This window comes from Tachyglossus aculeatus, chromosome 3 (genome assembly GCF_015852505.1).
Source record: "Tachyglossus aculeatus isolate mTacAcu1 chromosome 3, mTacAcu1.pri, whole genome shotgun sequence".
In the NCBI taxonomy this organism is placed as follows: Eukaryota; Metazoa; Chordata; class Mammalia; order Monotremata; family Tachyglossidae; genus Tachyglossus; species Tachyglossus aculeatus.
The window spans coordinates 91,025,254-91,046,320 of NC_052068.1; the positions used below are offsets into that span (position 1 = coordinate 91,025,254).

Here is a 21,067-nt window from a genome sequence, read left to right on the forward strand (position 1 = left end):
TCGGTTTGCATGCATGAAAAGTGCCATCTAATGTATGTGTGTGTGCTTGTGTATTTCAGTATGCCAGTTCTTTGAGGGCAAAACCTCGGCCTAGCTACTTGTCCTTTGCACCCTACAGAGACTTATTATATGCTAAATCGTGCTGATCGTGTGAACTGTGGAATTTTTGGTACCCCCACTTCATAGCATGGTGTCACTCTTCCGATCCTAGTCATCATGTTCTGGGAATTATAGAAAATAAGTAACACTTTTCCATCTAACGCCCCATTGAAATACCACCATTTCGTTCCCTTTGGATGTTTGCAACCGTTGACGGAAAATGGCCCAGCCCTGTACGGTATCTAATGACTCTTTCTCTTTCACTCCTTCCAGCTCAGCCAAGTCCAAGTGGGATGGTCTTCCTGGGACTCCACTGCCCAGCAAAGGTGGCAAAGCACTGAACACCAACAATGGGAGCAGTGCGGGAGAGAAAGCAGTTGGGTTTCGGTCACGTGCAGAAGATAATGCCCTCTGGGGATGTCGGAGAAAGGATACTTGCAGCTCCGGAAGAGGTATCGTAACCCTCAAGAATGGGGAGGGGGAACCCCCTCTTCAACTCTCCCTTCTTTCCCAGCAGCATTTCTAGAGAACTCCTGCCTCCTTTCAAGCCACCCTCTCCACATGCGCATTAGACACCATTCCTTTGCATCTTATCAAAACTCTCTCCCCTTCCCTTCTTTCCTTCCTAAGAGTTATCTTCAACTGTTCGTTCTCCATTGGCTTCTTCCTCACTGCTTTCAAATGTGCTCATGTATCCCCAGTCCTAAAAAAACCCTCCTTTGACCCCACGGCTCCCTCCAGTTATTGCCCTGTCTCCCTCCGACAATTCCTTTCCAAACTCCTTGAGTGAGTTGTCTACACCTGCTGTTTCAAATTCCTCTCCTCCAATTCTCTCCTTGGCCCCCTCCTATCTGGCTTCCATCCCCTTCACGCCACAGAAACCGCCCTCTCAAAAGTCACCAATGATCTCCTTCTTGCCAAATTCAACAGCCTCTACTCCATCCTAGACCTCCTTGACCTCTCAGCTACCTTCCACAAAGTGGACCACCCCTTTCTCCTGGAAACGTTATCCAACTTTGGCTTTACTTACTCTGCCCTCTCCTGGTTCTCCTCTTATCTCTCTGTCCATTCATTCCAGGTCTCCTTTGAGGGCTCCTCCTCTGCCTCCCACCCCCTAATTGTGGGGGTCCCTCCTCAAAATTCAGTTCTGGGTCCCTTTCTATTCTCTATCCATACCCACTCCCATTGGAGAAGTCATTTGCTCCAATGGCTTCAACTACCATCTCTATGCAGATGATTCCCAAATCCTCCTCTCCAGCCGTGATCTCTTTCCCTCTCTCCGGTCTCTCATCTCCTCCTGCCTTCAAAACATCTCTACTTGGCTGTCCTCCTGTCACCTCAAACTTAACATGACCAAAACAGAGCTCCTTATCTTCCCACCCAAACCCTGCCCTCCCCCTGACTTTCCCATCATTGCAGATGGCACCACCATCCTTCCCGTCTCACAAGTCTGTAACATTGGAGTTATCCTTTACTCCTCTCTGTCATTCAACCCACATAATCAATCCATCACCAAATCCTGTCAGTCCCACCTTCACAACATCACTAAAAGTTTCCTTTTCCTCTCCTTCCTAACTAGACCCCTAGCCCATGTCCTGCCTTTGGCCTGGAACGCCCTCCCTACTCTCCCCCGCTTTCAAAGCCTTACTGAAGGCACACCTCCTCCAAGAGGACTTCCCTGACTAAGACCCATTTTTCCTCATCTTCCACTCCCTTCTGCATCTCCTTGACTTACTCCCTTTGCTCTTCCCCCCTCCCAGCCCCACAGCACACACACACACATATATATATATATATATATCTGTACAGATATGTATATCTGTAATTTTATTTCTTTGTATTGATGTCTGTCTCCTCCTCCCCTCACCCTGCCAGACTGTAAGTTTATTGTGGACAGGGAATGTCACTGTTTATTGTTGTATTGTGCTTTCCCAAGCACTTAGTATAGTGCTCTGCATACAGTAAGCACTCAAGAAATACAGCTGAATGAATGAATGAAAGAATGATAAGGAGAGGGATGTTTGGGCCAGGGACAACAGGATTATGTGAGGCAGGATGTCATCATCATCATCAATCGTATTTATTGAGCGCTTACTATGTGCAGAGCACTGTACTAAGCGCTTGGAAAGTACAAATTGGCAACATATAGAGACAGTCCCTACCCAACAGTGGGCTCACAGTCTAAAAGGGGGAGACAGAGAACAAAACCAAACATACTAACAAAATAAAATAAATAGAATAGATATGTACAAATAAAATAAATAAATAAATAGAGTAAAAAATATGTACAAACATATATACATATATACAGGTGCTGTGGGGAAGGGAAGGAGGTAAGATTGGGGGGAAGGAGAGGGGGACGAGGGGGAGAGGAAGGAAGGGGCTCAGTCTGGGAAGGCCTCCTGGAGGAGGTGAGCTCTCAGCAGGGCCTTGAAGGGAAGAAGAGAGCTAGCTTGGCGGTTGGGCAGAGGGAGGGCATTCCAGGCCCGGGGGATGACGTGGGCCAGGGGTCGACGGCGGGACAGGCGAGAACGAGGTACAGTGAGGAGATTAGCGGCGGAGGAGCGGAGGGTGCGGGCTGGGCAGTAGAAGGAGAGAAGGGAGGTGAGGTAGGAGGGGGCGAGGGGATGGACAGCCTTGAAGCCCAGGGTGAGGAGTTTCTGCCTGATGCGCAGATTGATTGGTAGCCACTGGAGATTTTTGAGGAGGGGAGTGATATGCCCAGAGCGTTTCTGGACAAAGATAATCCGGGAAGCAGCATGAAGTATGGATTGAAGTGGAGAGAGACACGAGGATGGGAGATCAGAGAGAAGGCTGATGCAGTAGTCCAGACGGGATAGGATAAGAGCTTGAATGAGCAGGGTAGCGGCGGGTGCCATCCTTTCTAGTGGCAAATATTTTTTTAAATGGTATTTGTTAAGTGCTTACTAAGTGTCAGGCACTGTTCTAAGCACTTGGATAAATATGATAATAATAACAATTATAGTATTTGTTAAGTGCTTACTGTGTGCCAAGCCCTGTTCTAAGTACTGGGGTAGATACAAGGTAATCAGGATGGATGCAGTCCTTGTCCCACATGGGGCTCACAGTCTTAATCCCCATTTTCCAGATAAGGTAACTGAGGCACAGAGAAGTGAAGTAACCTGCCTGAGGTCACACAGCAGAGAAGTGGTGGAGCCAGGATTAGAACCCAGGTTCTCCAACTCGCAGGTCCATGCCCTCCACTAGGCCACACTACTTTTCAGATACTTCCTAGGTATCCCACCTTGTCTTCTGTCTTTCCCCTCATTTCCTCAAACTGAGCTCATTGCTAAAATAAGCAACTTTTGCACCCCAAAAAACACTAAACTAGTAAGTTAATAGAATTGATGGGCAGGAATCATGTCCATGAACTCTCTTGCCCTTTCTCAAGCACTTAATACAGTGCTCTGCACACAATAGGTACTCAATAAATGATATCAATTGACTGATTTTTCAGAACTTACCTCACCTTGGGCCTTTCTCCCTATGAAATGGCACCATCAGAGTTTGCTGTCTACTGAGGATTCAGTGGATGAGGACAATTAGGAAATGAAAATCTCTTCTGGAGAAATTAATTGGAACAGTTATTTTAAACCCTAAGTGGGGGGAGGGTTTTATCCCCCCAATAAATAGCAAGAGAGTGACCAAAAGGTGACTTTTCAGTGTTCGATGCAAGGAGAAAATGGCTTTGATGGGATTTGGTTTTGGGATGCAATCTTCTTTTCCTTTTCAGACACCACAGCTCACAGATTCCAGGTTACTCCCCTTTGTCTTCCTTTTAGCCTGGTCACTCCCCTCTGGGGAGACGAGAACCAATCTTTTATTTGTGAGGAGAAAAAATCAGCATGGGCGTTTCGGTGCAGTGCCTAACATAATCTTCTGTTCAATTATGAGCAGCTTTAAAAAAAAAAACTTGTCAACTAGTCTGCGGTGTGTGTCAGCACAAAAATAAAATGGCAAAATGAGAAAAATGTGGTGCAGTTCTCCAAAGAACAAATAAGTTATGTTATTGGTTAAGACCACAGCAACATTAAAAAACAGCCCTCATGGAGGAACTTTAGGAAAAGTATCATCAGACTGGACCGAAGCCACGGTGGAGGTTAATCTCTTCCCAGGCCCAACGACAGAAGTTGGAAGACTGTAAAGGGCTTGTGTCCAAGAAAATCAATTTCTAATTTGAAACAAAATCATTTTTGACTAACAGGGGTTCAGGACCCATTACGTTTGCTGTATAGTCTGCTGACATTTCAGCACTTTCTGTTGTGCACAGTGAATCCTAATAGTCATTTTAGAATGTTGCTACACCAATCAATTGAACCAAGAGAAAGCCTTTTCAATTCTACAAAGTTTTCAGAAGCAATTTTCACCAATGGTTTTCTTTTTTATTATCATTTTTTCCCCCTCCATATTTTTGGGGTTCCAGGGGAGTAGTAGTGAAAGAGAGATTTTTTCTTTTTAACATCTGAGTGGAGTTTTGGTCCAGAGCATTCCCAAGAATTATTAACTTTTCTCTACCCTCTTCAGAAAGCTTGGCTTTGAGTCTCTCTCTTCGTTCCTCTCTTTTCTGTAACCATTAACAGAATGTATAGTCTCATTGGCAACAGAAGTCATCCCAAGTCACCCCTTTGAGGAAATATACTGGTACTAGATCACGGCACTCTAGGAGTGCAGTTATACAGTGAAGTCATTTCATCGGCGATTGCTGAGGTACCCGGCCAAGTTTAGAAAATAAACTTTCTGCGATGTGCTGCAGTTGACTCGATCACCTTGTTTATCACAGGACGAATAACCTAGTACTAATCATCAAAACAGTACAGTGCCCTGCACACAGTAAGTGCTCAATAAATACGATTGATTGATTGATTGATTGATTGATCGTCTAAGTTAAACTACTTGGATTTAATGCCTTGCATTTCGTGTAGCAAGGCCGGCTTTTGGTATTCACCACCTCGCCCTTTATTTTTTCCTATGGTTTCTTTTGCCAAGCACTTAAGCGCTATGCACAGAGTAAGTGCTCAATAAGTACCATTGAAAGATCGATTGATTGATTTTGTTGATTTTCCTCAAGTCAGGCCACAACTACCCGGAACGTTTACCGCAAGACCATTAATCTTGATTACCAATCTCATACTCCTTCACCCCCCCCCCCCCCCCCATCCTCCCCAGTCCATTATGTTAACTTTATTTGATCTGGTCTTCCTGAAGAGGCTTGACTGCTGTCTCAGTTGAAGCCCTTGTGGCAGGAGAAATCTACTCACCATTGTCACAGTTACATTTAAAGTGCCCAGAGTTTTTCCATCTAAGCTGTTTGAGTTGCCCCTTTTTCATTGCTCTCATTGAGGCACAGAGGAGAGTCATGTAGTTGGAAAACTCTGCTCTGTGGTTTAAGAGCCCCCAGATTCCAAGTATGTCCCCCCAGACCCTCTAGATCATATGATGGTTGTTCATGGAACGTGTCTACCAACTCCATTGTATTTTACTCTTTCCAAGCACTTGGTATAGTGCTCTAAGCGCAATAAGCACTTAATAAATATGACTGATTGATAGATTATAAATCCGGAATCCTGGCACTTGATCTTTACTGCTCTTCCTTTCCTCCCTTCCCTACAGCTAATTGTCCTCAGTTCCGCAGCCTCCCAAAGCATTTCTGGCACTTGCCAGAAACCAATAACGTAACTTATTTGTTCTTTGGAGAACTGCACCACATTTTTCTCATTTTGCCATTTTATTTTTGTGCTGACACAAAAATTCCTGGCACTTGCTCGTTTTCTCTCCCTTGAGGGAGGAGCCCTGATTAGAATAGGGTGCGACTGTAAAGCCACCTCGTTGGACCAGGATTAGACAGCTCAGAGCTGGGGCCCTGTAGGGCCCCCCTGCATTGGATTTTGGAGTGGCCCCCTCAGCCTTTTGGGATGGTAACTGTCCACTTTGGATCTGAAGGGAGGCCGGATTTAGGAACGAGGAACCTCAGTGACAACTTGAAGCGGGTCCAATTGACTGTCCATACCCTTTGTGTCTACTGGGTCTTCTGGCTCATCTCAATGCCTGCTTCGTTCGTTCAGATTCTGCTGAAGTGTGCAAGGTAATCTCCTTGACTGCATGAGCCTCTGCTTTCAGGGCTGGGAGAAGCTTACATTAGCTAAGGTGGATTAATGAAAATGACATGATGGAAGCAATAAATGAGTTGCAGTGTCAGAACCGTAGAGACATTTTCCAGCTTGCCCGTAAATAGCAATTATCTAGGATTCTTTTCTTCTGATGATGGGTTTAACAACGAGGAAAAGTTCCACAAGGTGTAACTTCTGATTTCCTGGCTTAGTGCATTTAGTCTGGACCAGCCCCTTTTGCCAAGAACTCATTCTCTTTTCCATCATATATTAGTCCAAGTGTCCTTTAGCCTGGATACAGAATTAACGAAAGCTTTTATTCCAAAGATGGCACACTAAATGAAGCGGTGGACTTTGGGTTTGGGTGGCGATGGTGGTGGTAGCAGTAGTAGTAGTAGTAGAAGTAGTAGTAGTAGTAGTATTTATTCACCCCCACTTGGTGCAGTGCACTGTACAAGGCACTTGAGAAGTACAGAATAATTAAAGAACATGTTCTCTGGCCCCAGGGAGCCTATACTCTAACTGGGAAGACACTTAACAAATACCATCATCATTATAATTATTATATTTACAACTCAAGTGATCAAAATAAATAATTGAACAAACATATAAACACATTAGTACTGAAAGTAGTATGAATAAATTCATAAATGCTGCAATTGACTGATAGGTTTACATGGCTAAAAGTGCTGGGAAATTAGTCAGGAAAGGCTCCCTGGAAGAACTATGAATTTGGGGGGATCTGGGTTCTGTTGGATTTGGGTCCTTACGTTTTGGTGAGAATGGTAATTTGAGTGCAGACCAGCCATGCTTATCACACTATTAATCAATCAATCAATCAAACGTATTTATTGAGCGCTTACTGTGTGCACAGCACTGTACTAAGCGCTTGGGAAGTACAAGTTGGCAACATATAGAGACAGTCCCTACCCAACAGTGGGCTCACAGTCTAAAAGACTTATTAACAGATAAGAAGCATCTCAAAAGATCAGAGACTGCACCAACAGCTCATATCCCAAGTTTGTGCACTTGTACGCTTTTCGGGCAGGAGCTGGGTGTGTGGATTCATGACTCAGAAGGTGCGATGCCTTTTTCTTCCTCCATCCTTCAGGGAATTTTTTGGTAAATGAAGGTGGACAGAAACCACCCAGTCCATCCACGGCTTCTAGGTCGGACATCGCCTGCATCTTTCCAGACCACTGAGTTGCATCCTCCTTCTCTAAGTGTCTGAGGAGAACTCTCATGACCTCCTCGTGAAAGGAACCAAGCTGGAGGTTGCTGCACACAAGGTCAAGGGTGACCACCACCATTTAAATAAGGGTCCACTGGGTGCAGAGAACTAGACTGTAAGCTTCTTGTGGGCAAGGAACATATCTACCAACTCCATTTTATCGTACTCTCCAAACGCTTAGTGCAGTACTCTGCATACAGTCAATACCACTGAGTGATTCATTGATTGATTGATTAATATTCACCAGATATAGATGGGATGGCAGTTGGAAGCAGCATGTATTAGTGAATAGAGCACAAGCCTGAGAGTCAGAAGAACCTGGGTTCTGATCCCAACTCCACCACTTGTGTGCTATGTGACCTTGGGCAGGCCACTTAACTACTCTGTGCCTCAGTTACCTCATCTGTAAAATGGAGATTAAAACTGTGATCCCCAGGTGGAAAAGGGACTGTGTCCAACCTGATTAGCTTGTATCTACCGCAGCACTTAGAACAGTGCTTGATGCGTAGTAAGTGCTTAAGAAAGACCATTACCATTTTTGTTATTATTCTTTAGTTGCCTATTACATATTCATTCAATCATATTTATTGAGTGCTTACTGTGTGCAGAGCACTGTACTAAGTGCTTGGGAAGTACAAGTTGGCAACATATAGAGATGGTCCCTAACCAACAACGGGCTCACAGTCTAGAAGGGGGAGACAGACAACAAAAGCTAGACATATTAACAAAATAAAATAAATAGAATAGTAAATATGTACAAGTAAAATTAATAGAGTAATAAATCTGTACAAACATATATACAGGTGCTGTGGGAGGGGAAGGAGGTAGGGCAGGGGGGATGGGGAGGGGGAGAGGAAGGAGGGGGCTCAGTCATGGCTCTGGCTTGTCCAGAACTTCCCAAGGGGAAACATCCATGGTACCTTCAGCAAGAAGGAAGGTGGTGTCTGAGCAATAATAGCATTTATTTAATGTTTACTGTGCGCAGAGCACTGTATTAAGTACTGGGAAAGTATATACAGGTGGGAATTAGATCCAGACCCTGTTCCTTGAGGGGCTCAGCCTCTAAGATAGCGGAGTGTTCAATTGATTCAGTCAGCCCCGTTCCCCGGGTATCGCCCATTCACCCATCTTTGGGAGTGGGTGTAAGGGAGCCATCTCAGAACTGTGTCCATTGCCCGTTGTTGATTTTTCCTTTTAGCATTTTAATTGAGTTTCCCGTGTCCTCTGGCTGAACTTGCCCAGCACCGACAATGAGAGCGACCCTCCACTCACACAAAGCCAGCAGTCCTCAGCTCCCATATCTTCCCAGCAGTAAATTGTTTTTATTGGTGTTACCAGCACTTATGTCAATATGCACTAAAATCTAACAGCCTGTCTAGTTAAGAGTCACTGGGCTGCAAAAGCCATTCTCTTTTCTGACAGTCTGTGCCTCTAGGCCCAGAAACAAAATTAAGGCACTGCCAGGCAGGTTAGGGAGGCAGCTTTTCTTCCCTTGGCTTTTTCTTTTTATTAAGGCTGTCTAAATCTTCCAGCTGCTCCACGGCGAACCTGTCCATACATACACACCCCACCCCCCCACCCCCCACCACCACTGGGGGTTTAGTGTTACCAGGGCGCTTTCTTGTGGGGGGCAGTAGCTCTTCCCTCTAGGAGTTTGTGATCTGAAGCAGGTCGTGTCAACAAGCACACACGCAGAACAGGACATCTATAACATTATCCTCCTCATTGAAGATAACCCTGCTGCTGGTGTTGATCCCCAAAGAGCAGATGAGGCTCAAAAGATCAATGTCCTCCCCCATGGGTCACCCGAACAGTCTTCCTTTCATCCGAGGCCGCATCCCCTATTTTTCCAGAGACTGGTGCTGTTCGCTCCAATACCGATTGCTCCACCATAGGGGAGGGTAATCGCTGCTGTTGTTTCCACCAGCTTGTGCGCTCACCTGTATTTCAGTCTGTTTAGGAATCCTGTCTATCATCCATCCTCCATCACGGTCCTTTCCAGGAGAGGCACGATGCGCGAAGCGTCACTCCAGTTGGTAATCTTTTCCTGCCATTTGACATTGGGTTTGGCTTGTAGGTGATCTTAATGCAACTGCTAAATCAATCAATTTACTGAGTGCTTCCTGTGTGCAGAGCGCTTTACTAAAGCACTTGGGAGAGTCCAAAAGAGAAGACACAATCCCTTCCCTCAAGTGGCTTACAGCCCAGCAGGGGAAACAGGCATTTAAATAAATTATGGATCGGGGAGAGTAATTGAGTGCCACGGGGGCTAGGTGGCAACTTAAAATGCTTAGCGGGTAGGTAAGGGCTGAAGGGGCAGTTGGTAAGGTGGCAAGATTGGGGATTCCTCTGGGAAGACCTCCTGGAGGAGATGCGATCTCAGAAGGCCTTTAAAGATGGAGTGAGATGTGGTGTGTTGCTTAGGAAAGAGGCGGGAGATCCAGGAAGCGGGGAGGGTGTGAGGAAGAGGACAAAGGCAGGGGAGACAACAGTGAGGCACAGTGAGTGGATTCATCATCATCTTCATCATCATTAATGGTATTTATTGAGCACTTACTATGTGCAGAGCGCTGTAGTAAGCACGTTGGTGAGTCAAATACAACAGAGCTGTCAGTTGCATTCCCCACCCACATTGAACTTACAGTCTGGAAGGGGAGACCTTGAAAGGAAAGAAGATTGCAAGGTGGAGTGTAATAGGAGAAGAGAGTGGATAAATAGGAGGGAGAGGGCTGATTGTGTTCTTTAAAGCCAATGGTCAGGAGTTTCTTCCTGGTGTGACGAGGAATGGGCGACCACTGGGGTTTTTTAGACATGTGCAGTTTGACATTTTAGAAAAATGATCCAGGCAGCAGAGTGAAGTATGGATTGAAGAGTAGAGACACTGGAGGTAGGGAGGTGGGCGATGAGGCTGACAGGTTTGCTTTGTGCAGTTGGTCCAGGTGTCAGAGTCGGAGAAGCCCATCGGTTTGGTCTGCATTAGAATGCCACATGGGTGCCCTTCCATTGTCTGTTAAGCCATTCAGTTTTCGGCTGGATTTGGCTTTCTACTTCTTTATCTACCAGTGCATCTTTGGACAGAAAATGGAATCCGGCGACAGCTTCAGCTCCGTATTGCTGATAAAACTCTTTGTGTGTAACATTTCCCTGGGGCAGACTGACATATAACCTTAATCTTCTTCAGGCTTAATGTTGGTCCATAGCTCTGGGTTGACTAAAGTAGTCCATAATCTTCTGCAGTTCTTCTTGCAAGACATACAGAACCGCTCAGCTTTTCAGGTCCAGTGAATCTTATACCCTCCCTATGCTGAAATTGATAGGAATTCTCAAGGCACGTGCCATTTCTGTTTTCTAAAGATAAATACTATTAAATGTTTGAATGAATGAAATGTCTGCTACTTTTACCTTCCTCTGCTACCTCTCTGTCATCCCTCCTCTTGAATAATTATGGTCACCAGTTCAGAAAGTTCACTAATGCATCCATTTCCTTAAAACTTTCATGATGTATGCCATCAGGCCTGACGTATTCCTCCTTGTATGCTGTTGTTTGGGGTTTTGATACCTTGTCCACCACATTCAGCTGCCAAGTCCCTTGCTTTTCCTGGAGAAGACCAACTTCATCCTTCAGTCCCTGGGAAATATTGTTGATTCCCCTGCCCCTTCACTAGAAATAGATTCCTTTCCCCAGGATTTTTTTTAATGGTATTTGTTAAGTGCTTATTTTGTGCCAGGCACTGAAGTTAGCACTGCGGTAGATGAAAGCAAATCAGGTTGGACACAGTTCATGTCCCACATGGAGCTCACAGCCTTAATCCCCTTTTACAGATGAGGTAACTGAGGCACAGAGAAGTTAAGTGACTTGTACAAGGTCACACAGCAGACGAGTGCCCGAGCTGGGATTAAAACCAGGTCCTTCTGACTCTCTGCTTTATCCTGTAGGTCAAGCTGCTTCTCATCCAGTTGCCTGTAAGAACTAGATTCTCTTGACTAGGCCCCTCCAAACCCTCCCAGCTGCTTCTCTCTTTCAATCAATCATATTTAATCAATCAATTGTATTTACTGAGCACTTATTGTGTGCAGAACACTGTACTAAGTATTAAGTTCAGCAGTGCTGTCTCTTGGTCCCACAGCAGGGCTCTACCCACGGTGGAGCCGCTAGCTCGGTGCCTTTCCTCCTTGCTCTGTAGTTACTCTGCTATGTCTTATTTAATGGTGTCTTCCTAAGACACTTCAGCTTTCTTCCACACTAATAGATTTTAATACATCATGGCACCATGCTCACTTGGTTTCTTTATTCCCGAAAATTTTTCAAGTAGCTCGTGGCAACGAGTGCCAAATATTCCTGTTGTTTCCATGTTCTCAATCAATTCCTCCCTGTTAGTTACAAGTAAAGCAGAATGTTAGAGTCTGTACTTTCAGCCTCAAGAGGTTTTCTTGTGTCCAGTTAAAGAATATGTTGAGAAGCAATGTGGCCTAGTGGAAAGCACATGCATCTGGGAGTCGGAGGACTGGGTTCTAATCCTGGCTCTGCCACTTGTCTGCTATGTAAACTTGGGCAAGTCACTCAACTTTCCTGTGCCTCAGTTCCCTCATCTATAAAATGGGGATTAAGATTGTGAGTCCTACATAGGACATGGACTGTGTCCATCCTGATTAGCTTTCACCAGTGCTTAGTACAGTGCCTGGCACATAGTAAGTGCACACCAAATACCATATATGTATATATACACGTACACATATATTTTAAACCCACTCTCAGGGCAGTACTCAGAAGAGTGTTCTGGGGTTTTTGACTCTGGAGCATGAGGACTTTCTAAACCTTGTTCATTCATTCATTCATTCATTCAATCGTATTTATTGAGCACTTACTGTGTGCAGAGCACTGTACTAAGTGCTTGGGAAGTACAAGTTGGCAACATATAGTTTAGCCATTCCTCTCCCGCCACCTTGGCAACTCCTGAATCCTGTTTCTTGCTTTCACACTATCATCCACCTAGCCAATTTTTCTCCTGCAAATGGCTAATGGTGCCTTATGACAAAATTTGGAGTAAAATGCCAACATCGATGGACATATATGGCTCTTGGCCTCGTCAGTCGAGAGGGCAGGCTTTAAGGCACTCAGTGAGCTCTCTCCCTCTTACCTATCCTCGCTCCCCTCCCACTACAATGCTGCCAGCACACTTTGCTCCTCTAACACCAACCTATTTACTGTGCCTCACTCTCATTTCTCCATCAACCCCTTAATCCTGCCTCCCCTTCTGCCTAGAGTTATCCCCCGCTCCCTTTTCATATTTGACAGACCACCATTGCCCCATCTTCAAAGCCCTAATAAAATCTTATCTCTTCCAGTAAGTCTTCCCTAACTAACCTCTCATTTTCCCACCCTATTTGCCCTCCCCTCTGCATTGTCTATGTACTTGGGTCTGACCCCCCCTAAGTCCTTTGATAGCCAAAATATCCCCATCCCATGGCACTTGTGTAGATATCTTTATACTGTATTGCTTCCCCTGTCTGTAATTTAATTTAATGTCTGTCTCCCCCTCTAGATTTTAAGATTCTTGAGGACAGGGATAGGGTCTGTCAACTCAATTGTATTGCACTCTCCAATGCATTTAATACAGTGCTCCATGCAAAGTAAGGGCTCAATAAATATGATCGATTGTAAGAAGAGAAACAGCGTGGCCTCATAGATAGAGCATAGGCCTGGGAGCCAGAAGGACCTGGGCTCTAATTCTAGCTCAGCCACTTTTCAGCTATGTGATTTTGGGCAAGTCTCTTTCGTTCTTTGCCTCTGTTACCACATCTATAAAATGGGGATTAATACTGTGAGCCCCGTATGGGATATGGATCATGTCCAACCTGATTATCTTTAATCTACCTCAGCACTTAGTACAGTGCCTGGCACATGATAATTACTTCACAAACACCATAAAACAACAATAACACAATGGCAACAACAACAGCAACAACAACAACAACAAAAAACAGAAGCCAAGTGACCAGTTATATGAAGCACAAACCAAGGTGGATTTGGGGGTAGAGGTGACCCATTACTGAAGCTAATTGCCTCTCCTCCTCCCCCTAAGAGAATCCCTTGCCTATTCTGGAATTGAAAGTGTCCAGACTCCCAAGAAACTAGGTCTCCACAGATCCTTGCCTTTGCCAAGATAAACTCTACTGCCATCCTCTCACTATTTTTCTCATCTGTCTCTCTCAGGTAGATAAATCTCCATTGTTGTTAATATTTTCACCAAGAGTTTTCTCCCATCAAATTTCAAGAGGGCCCACCTGAAAATTTCAGGGCCCCATTTCAGGGCTCCTCGTGCTTATGTGTGCCCCTCTTCCTTTCATTTGACCATCTTTTCATTAATACTCCTCACTTGCTTGCTTCAGAAAGCCAGGAACCCTTGCATACCTTTATCTCCCCTTTTCCCCTCAGTTAGGGACAGTTTAGGAATATTAGTGTCTTTGAGCATTCACTGAAGCATTCACCTCCCTTTGGGGGCTTCCCCCTGATCCTCTGCTGTTTGCTCAACAGGCTTTAGCAATCCCCTTCAAATGGACCTCAATCAATCAATGATATTAATTTATTTTTAATGGCATTTGTTAAGCACTTACTTTGTGCCAGGCATGGTACTAAGCAGTGGGGTAGATACAAGTTAATCAGGTTGGACACAGTCCATGTCTGACGTGGGGCTTCCAGTCTTAATCCTCATTTTACAGATGAGGTAACTGAGGTCCAGAGAAGCTAAGTGACTTCTTCAGGGTCACACAGCAGACAGAGTGATGGAGGCGGGATTAGAACCCAGGTCCTCCAACCCCCAGAACCATGCCCTTTCCACTAGGTTTCACTGCTCTCATTTATTGGCTGCTTACTGTGTGCAGAGCACTGTACTGAGTGCTTGGGGAAGTCCAATACAATAGTATTGTAATCCCTGCTGATGAGGTGCTTACAGTCTAAAGGGGGAAACAGACATTAAAATAAATTACACATAGGAGAAGTAGTAGAGTATAAGGTTATGGGACTCCCTCCTTTCCAGTGTGAATGAAAAGAAAGCAGAAAATTGGGAGTGGAATTGACTATTTTTCTAGGAAGGAGGCACCCCACAGGGTTCATCCCATTGGTTTCACTCAGGGATTGTAGAGGACTCAACAGGCCCAACCAGAAGGCCCGTACTCAGGATCCAGCAAATCTGGAAGAAACACAGAGCTCACAGATCACACGGCCCAGGTATCGACAAATTCCAGAGTAAACCCCAAATCTCTCCAGAGCCAATGGACTTAAGAAAAGCACCTCCTATTCTGCGTCTCGGAAATATCCAGCCAGAAAGTGTCCAGATGATGTTTCAGCTTTTAAGAATGCGATTTTTTTTTTTCTGGCATGTGTGGAACTTGCTCGTCTGTCATATAATTTCCCTGGAGTTTTCTTCAGAGAGAGGAAAGGTGTCTTTTAGTGATAAAGGACAGAAAAAACACCGAAATATAACTTTTTGCGAAAGACTTGGAAGACCCCATTTAGCTGGACTATTATGAGTTATCAGAGCAAAACCAAATGGGGAAATCTCAGTTGGGACGACTATGGTCCGTCGGTCAGTATCCCGCAGCCTCACTGGGCAAAAGCTTCCTTCCCCCTTGCCCAAAAGTCAAATCTTATTAAATTTTTGACAGGCTACCGTGTTGTCTTAGAAGTGTGCACGTTTTTTAAGCTCAGGGATTTCGCTAATAATGCACTGCAGTGAGCAGCCTTTCCAGATTTTCCCACCATCTAATCCCTGACCGAATGCCTTTACTTCTCTGCACAGGTGTAGCTTCAGGGTCTAGAAAAGATGTGTCCACCTCCCCTGGGCTGACCAGCAGCTGGAAGGAGCTTGTAAACACCGCCACATCGCCTATCCAACGTGACACTCAACGGTAAGCTCCCGGGTGATCTCCGGTTTAAGATTCCACATATGCAGCCAATACCCTCTCCCGGATGAGTGGGGGATGGGGGCAGGGCCAAATTCCCGTGTTACCGCACGCCAGCGCGAGATGGATATTGTAAACTCAAAACGGCTGGATCCTTTGACATTTATGGTAAGCCTTAAATTGCTTGTTAGAAGAAGAAAAGTAGAAATGTGCCAAGTTATATCGCTTTAATTTTACTTAGATTTTCCACCGAAAGTATTTTATGCCCCGAGTCCTGACATATTTAATATACTTGTAAATAATTTAAGGGGATAGAGTTAACCCCCGTTCGGCTCTAAATCCACTTGATGATTTTAATCCCTTTGCTTCTCTCCCACCCCCACTCAATTTTATCAAATGGCATTCCTTAAAAATATTTTGCACAAATGTTATTTTATATTTAATGACAAGCAACAAAATTACATTAAGTCAACAGCTTCTAATTATACTGTATGTCAACCACACAGGCTTTGCCCTAACAGCAGGATGACTTTTACTCCAATAAAGAAAAGGAAAATGGGATTGTTTTCAAAGCTGTGAAGCTAATGGCAATTTTGTCCTGAGATTATAGCTCCCAAACCTTAGTGAGAGAGTGTGTGTATGTGTGCTAGGGGTATGTCCACACAGGAATTTACTTCAAGTCAATGCTTGTTAATGATATTTTAAATCCATCATAACTATATTTCTTCTCCCCGTGACCATGTGGTACAGAATTAGTTGGGTTAAGTTTATCTCCCCAAAAGGCAGGCTCGCGTGTGAGATATGAGGAACAGTGGAAAGAAGTTATGGCTAAGCCAGGCATCATGAGTTAAAAGCCCAGTTTGGCTTGCTTCAAGTCCTCATGAGAGATCAGATCATTATTTCTCTTCAGTGGAAATTTGCGGTACAGAATTGAGAAAGTCCCAGATGATCAAGTCTGATTTTGACGCATTCCTCCTTTTGTAATAATGTAATGATAACCATGTTTTAAGCACATACAGAATGCCAAGCACTGTGTGCTGGGGCTAAATAAGTATGCGTGGATTGGACAGTCCCTGTCCCACGTGGGGCTCACATGTTTAAAAGGGAAGGAAGAATGACTGTAAGATCATTATGGGCAGGGAACATGTTTGCTAATTCCCAAGAGCGTAGTACAGCGCCCTGCACATAGTGAGCTCTTGTTCTCAGTAAATACCATTGATTGATTGAGAACACATTTTACAGGTGAGGAAATTGAGGCATTGAGGAGTGAAATGACTTGCCCAAGGTCACATGGCAGGCAAATGGCAGAGCTGGCTTTCCGTGGGCCACACTGCTTCCCTCCTTGCAGAAGGGCTGAACCTTCCTTGGTCTTAATTTCCCACTGAAATAACAATAACCATGGAAAGAAATTTTAAGAACAGATGCTTTGTGATTGGATTTAAAATAGACCAGAGCCAGGGAATTCAGCTCAGGAGGCCATATCAAACAAAGGTAGAAACCGGGCCACAACAGCAGTGTGATTGGAGCATACCTCATCAGCTCATCATGACAGTACAGGTTTCTTGTATTGACCAGTGAAAAGCTCTGTTGTATTTTAATGCTTGTAGGATTATCTCTGTCTAATTAGACAACTTTGTGGAGCATTCGTGGACTTGCTCCGGTTAAACAGCTGTGAAGCACTTCTTACCGGTGTGCTTCCCAAGTGGCAGATGGACCAGTATTTTGGCAGGGCCCCGATGCTGAGCTTTTCCTTCATCAGCAAACCTGCTTGGGCAGCAGGTCATTCCCGATTCATTACTGAATACTTATAAACTCAATCTGCCCATCGAACTCATGAAATTCACCGATATTGAGAATTCTAGCAGCTTTAAGGGGCTGCAATAGCTAGAGGACTGTCAATGTGTGACGTTATAATGCCGGTCTTTGAAGGGTTAAAGCCTTTAACTCAGAGTTTAGCCTTGCTGGATAAAGTATCACATAGATGCTCTATATACCCCTTGTCTACCTGTTTGGATGCCTTCATAAATAACCAAAAATGCAGCTCAGTTTTACTTTGGAATCTTAATAGGTTTGTCTAGTTCAACTACCAGCATCTCAACATAAGTCAAGGAGTTTTGATGTCTTTCCTTTTTTTCCATTCTAGAGGGTTTATTTGGGGAAGACCTCTTGGAGGAGATACGTTTTTAATAAGGCTTTGAAGATGGGGAGAGTGATTGTCTGTCATATATGAAGGGGGATGGAGCTGCAGGCCAGAGGCAGGATGTGGGCGAGGAGTCAGCGGTGAGATAGATGAGATGGAGGTACAGTGAGTAAGTTGGCGTTAAAGGAGCAAAGTGTGTGGATTGAGTTGAAGTAGAAAATCAGGAAGGTAAGGTATAAAGGGATGAACTGATTGAGTGCTTTAAAGCTGATGGCAAAGTGGGAGGCAAAGGGGATTAAGAGATCTGTAATTTCAGTCCCATCTGATGGAATAAATAAAAATAAGCATTCTGAACCTTTACTAAGTATTATAAAGGAATACACAGTGTGTGGAAAATCATTTTTTCTTAACTTTAAAGTCCTGTGAATTTGTTTTAATGGTGTTGGATTTATAAGTGAAATCAGTCAGTCAGAGGTATTTATTGTTAGACTGTGAGCCCCCTGAAGGATAGGAACTGGATCTAATTCTCAACTGTGTATTCTCTCCCAGCACTTAGTACAGTGCTCCAAACCCAGTAAGTGCTTAATAAATAGTATTACTATTAATAGATGGTTTAGTGGAAAGAGCACGGGCTCGGGAGTCAGAGGTCGTGAGTTCTAATCCTGACTCCGCCACTTGTCAGCTGTGTGACTTTGAGCAAGTCACTTAACGTCTCTGTGCCTCATCTGTAAAATGGGGATTAAGGCTGTGAGCCCCATGTGGCACAACCTGATAACCTTGTATCTTCCCCAGCGCTTAGTACAGTGTTTGGCAAATAGTAAGCACTTAACAAATACCATTATTATTAATAATAATAAATACTATTACTACTATTAAGCATCTACTGTGTGGAGAGCAGTGCACTAAGTACTTGAGAGAATACAATCAAACTGAGTTAGTAGACATGCCCTGCCCACCAGGCACTTATAGTCTAGAGGGGTGTAGAAAGTCACCTGAGCTTCTCTGTTATATACATTCCAGTAGCAGTTGAAAGCTCACTGTTCTAAGTTCCCTGCACAATGCCGATGGGCCAGTGATGCGGGAAAAGCACAGAGCAGGATGTGATCAGAGTGCCTGGTCTACCAAATGAGAGTGCCCCCGATTAGAAATGACAGGCCGCCTGATGCAGGGCCACGAAAATCCACGGTGACTCAAAACTTCCTGCTGTGAGAGCCAAAAGTAGATACAGAACTTGCAGTGGGGGATTCTCCAAACTGCATTTGGAAAAATCATGATGTATGTAGCGTCGACCATAGGGAAATTTTCTAGTTGAGGTCCCGTGAGTGTGATGATTTCAAACAAATTCCCTGATAGCCATCCTGTTTGGTACAGAATCATCGAACGATCTGTACCCTTGACACTCCTTATACTCACCCCGTCCTTAGCACCACAGCAGTTATGTACAAATCGTCTTTTATTTTCCTGTGTATCTCCCCTTCTAGACTGTAAGCTCGCTAAAGGCAGGGAACGTGTCTCCCAGCTCTGTTTACTGTACACTCCAAAGCGCTCAATAAATACCATTGATTGATGGAAATGTGGCATTTCCCAGTCACCTCTTGGCAAATGGGCAACATCAAACCGACAGTCAGAGACGCTAGGCTCAGCCAACTCAGGAGAGGCCAATTCTGCCATGAGTTTTGGCACAGAACGGAGATAAGAAAGCTAACCCATGCTTTGCTTTCAGGACGATGTGCTTATTGTTTCAAAATGTAAAAGTGGAGTAGAGAAGGGGGCCGAAAGGTATTTGAGAAAACTATCCCTCTGGAAGTGACATCTCTACCTAAGCAGAAGGAATATAAAACTCCCCAAATAGTTTGTGTCTACCTTACACATAAGAAGCAGCTTGGTTTAATGGAAAAAGCACAGGCTTGGGAGTCAGAGGTTGTGGGTTCTAATTCTGGCTTGTCAGGTGTGTGACCTTGGGCAAGTCACTGAACTTCTCTGTGCCTCAGTTACTTCATCTGTAAAGTGGGGATGAAGACTGTGAGCCCCATGTGGGAAAACCTGATTACCTTGTATCTACCCCAGCACTTAGAACAGTGCTTGGCACATAGTAAATGCTTAACAAATACCAACATTATTATTATTATTATTTGCATTCAGAACAAACAATATATCGCCCCAAATGTGGCAGAATCCCTACAGGGTTTAGCACCGTTGGGTAAATCGACAAAACTGAATTTTCAACCAGAGTGCTCAATTTTTTTGAGGGTGCAGATTTAAATCTAACCCTTAATGCCATCTTAATTCATTTTTGGCGGCTGCCTTTCTCCTTCAAAACAGCATGACAGGGAAGATGAAAATGCCCACGTCCTGGATTTTGCGAAACACCCCATAACGGCCTCTGAGAGGTGGACAAGTTAGGAAAGCAGCCCTCTGGGTAAACTTGCGTTAATGGACTTAAAGAGGGAAGATTATTTATCCATTGGCCCATGAAGCTGCTCGGATCGGGTAAATATACGCGTTCAGAGACTACATAAGCAATGAACATCGGACTAGGTAAAACAATGCGGAGCTCACCCAGCTTTATTCTTAGCAGGGCACATTGGCATATTATGGACCCATTAAGCAAAGTGCAGACTTGAAAAATCCCTGCAGTGCTCTGAAAATCACTTACTGGGGTGACATGCCGGAACTGTTTTCAGCATCTCAGTGTGACAGGCATTTGAATGATTTCCTACTCTTCTAGGTGTTGAGGAGGAAATGTGTTTTCTCGTAGAACTTTTTTTAGTTAGCCCCAAACTCTTAATGGAACGGAAATGCTTTGAATTCTTCTTTCCACTCCGGGTAGACGGGAGTGAGGGGCATGAGAAGCTTTTGCAGCCATACCTCCCTGCGCTGTCTTTTCCAGACGTGCCAAGGAGAATGGGGGTGGAGGGAAAGCTGATAGGAGACAAGTTTTCCTTTTTTCCCTGAAGAGAACTAACGGCCAGAAAAGTCCAATAGAGTTCCATATGCAGGTGATAAAACCAGACGTCGGCAAATTAATCTCTCTTATTCACAGTGTAGGTTGTTAATTGTTCTCTCTGCTGGCTGTCGATATAATGTGAAATTTTCATTCCACATTCAAGATGGAAAAAGTTGTGGCTGAAAATGTTAACATTTGCATTTTTATTTGTTGATTTATTTAAAGGACAGCCTCTCCTACAGCAATCCATCACTCAGTGACACCCCAAATATGAATAATGTATTGTAGACTTGCGGTTACAATGTGTAATAAGTGCCAGAGACAGTAGAGGAATGTTAACTATGTTGCAAATGTAATATTTATCGACTCATAAAGTTTATTGCTTTCGAGGTTCAATAATACTGACCATAGGACATTAATATCACTTATTCCGATTTTAGTTGGGCACCTCTGTATGCAGAAATACCCCATCTAGCTCACGCTTGCAAAATAAATGGGAAATTTACAGCATAGGTAAATGGCATGTTAGAGTTTTCCTCACTTAGAGCTGCGATGCCCCTTTCCCAACAGTGCGTTCGGTCTGTATCAAGCATTGATCTTGCATTGTCCGTCTCTGCCCA

At 44.3% G+C, this 21,067-nt stretch overlaps 1 protein-coding gene across 1 annotated transcript in view; it reads left to right on the forward strand.

The window, feature by feature from the left end:
- KIAA1328 (KIAA1328 ortholog) overlaps positions 1-21,067 on the forward strand; it is a 338,663-nt gene that overhangs the window by 289,038 nt on the left and 28,558 nt on the right. Inside the window, exons 9-10 of the mRNA XM_038744068.1 lie at positions 373-551; positions 15,258-15,366. Coding sequence (XP_038599996.1) covers positions 373-551; positions 15,258-15,366 — 288 coding nt within the window. The remainder of the gene's footprint in view (positions 1-372; positions 552-15,257; positions 15,367-21,067) is intronic.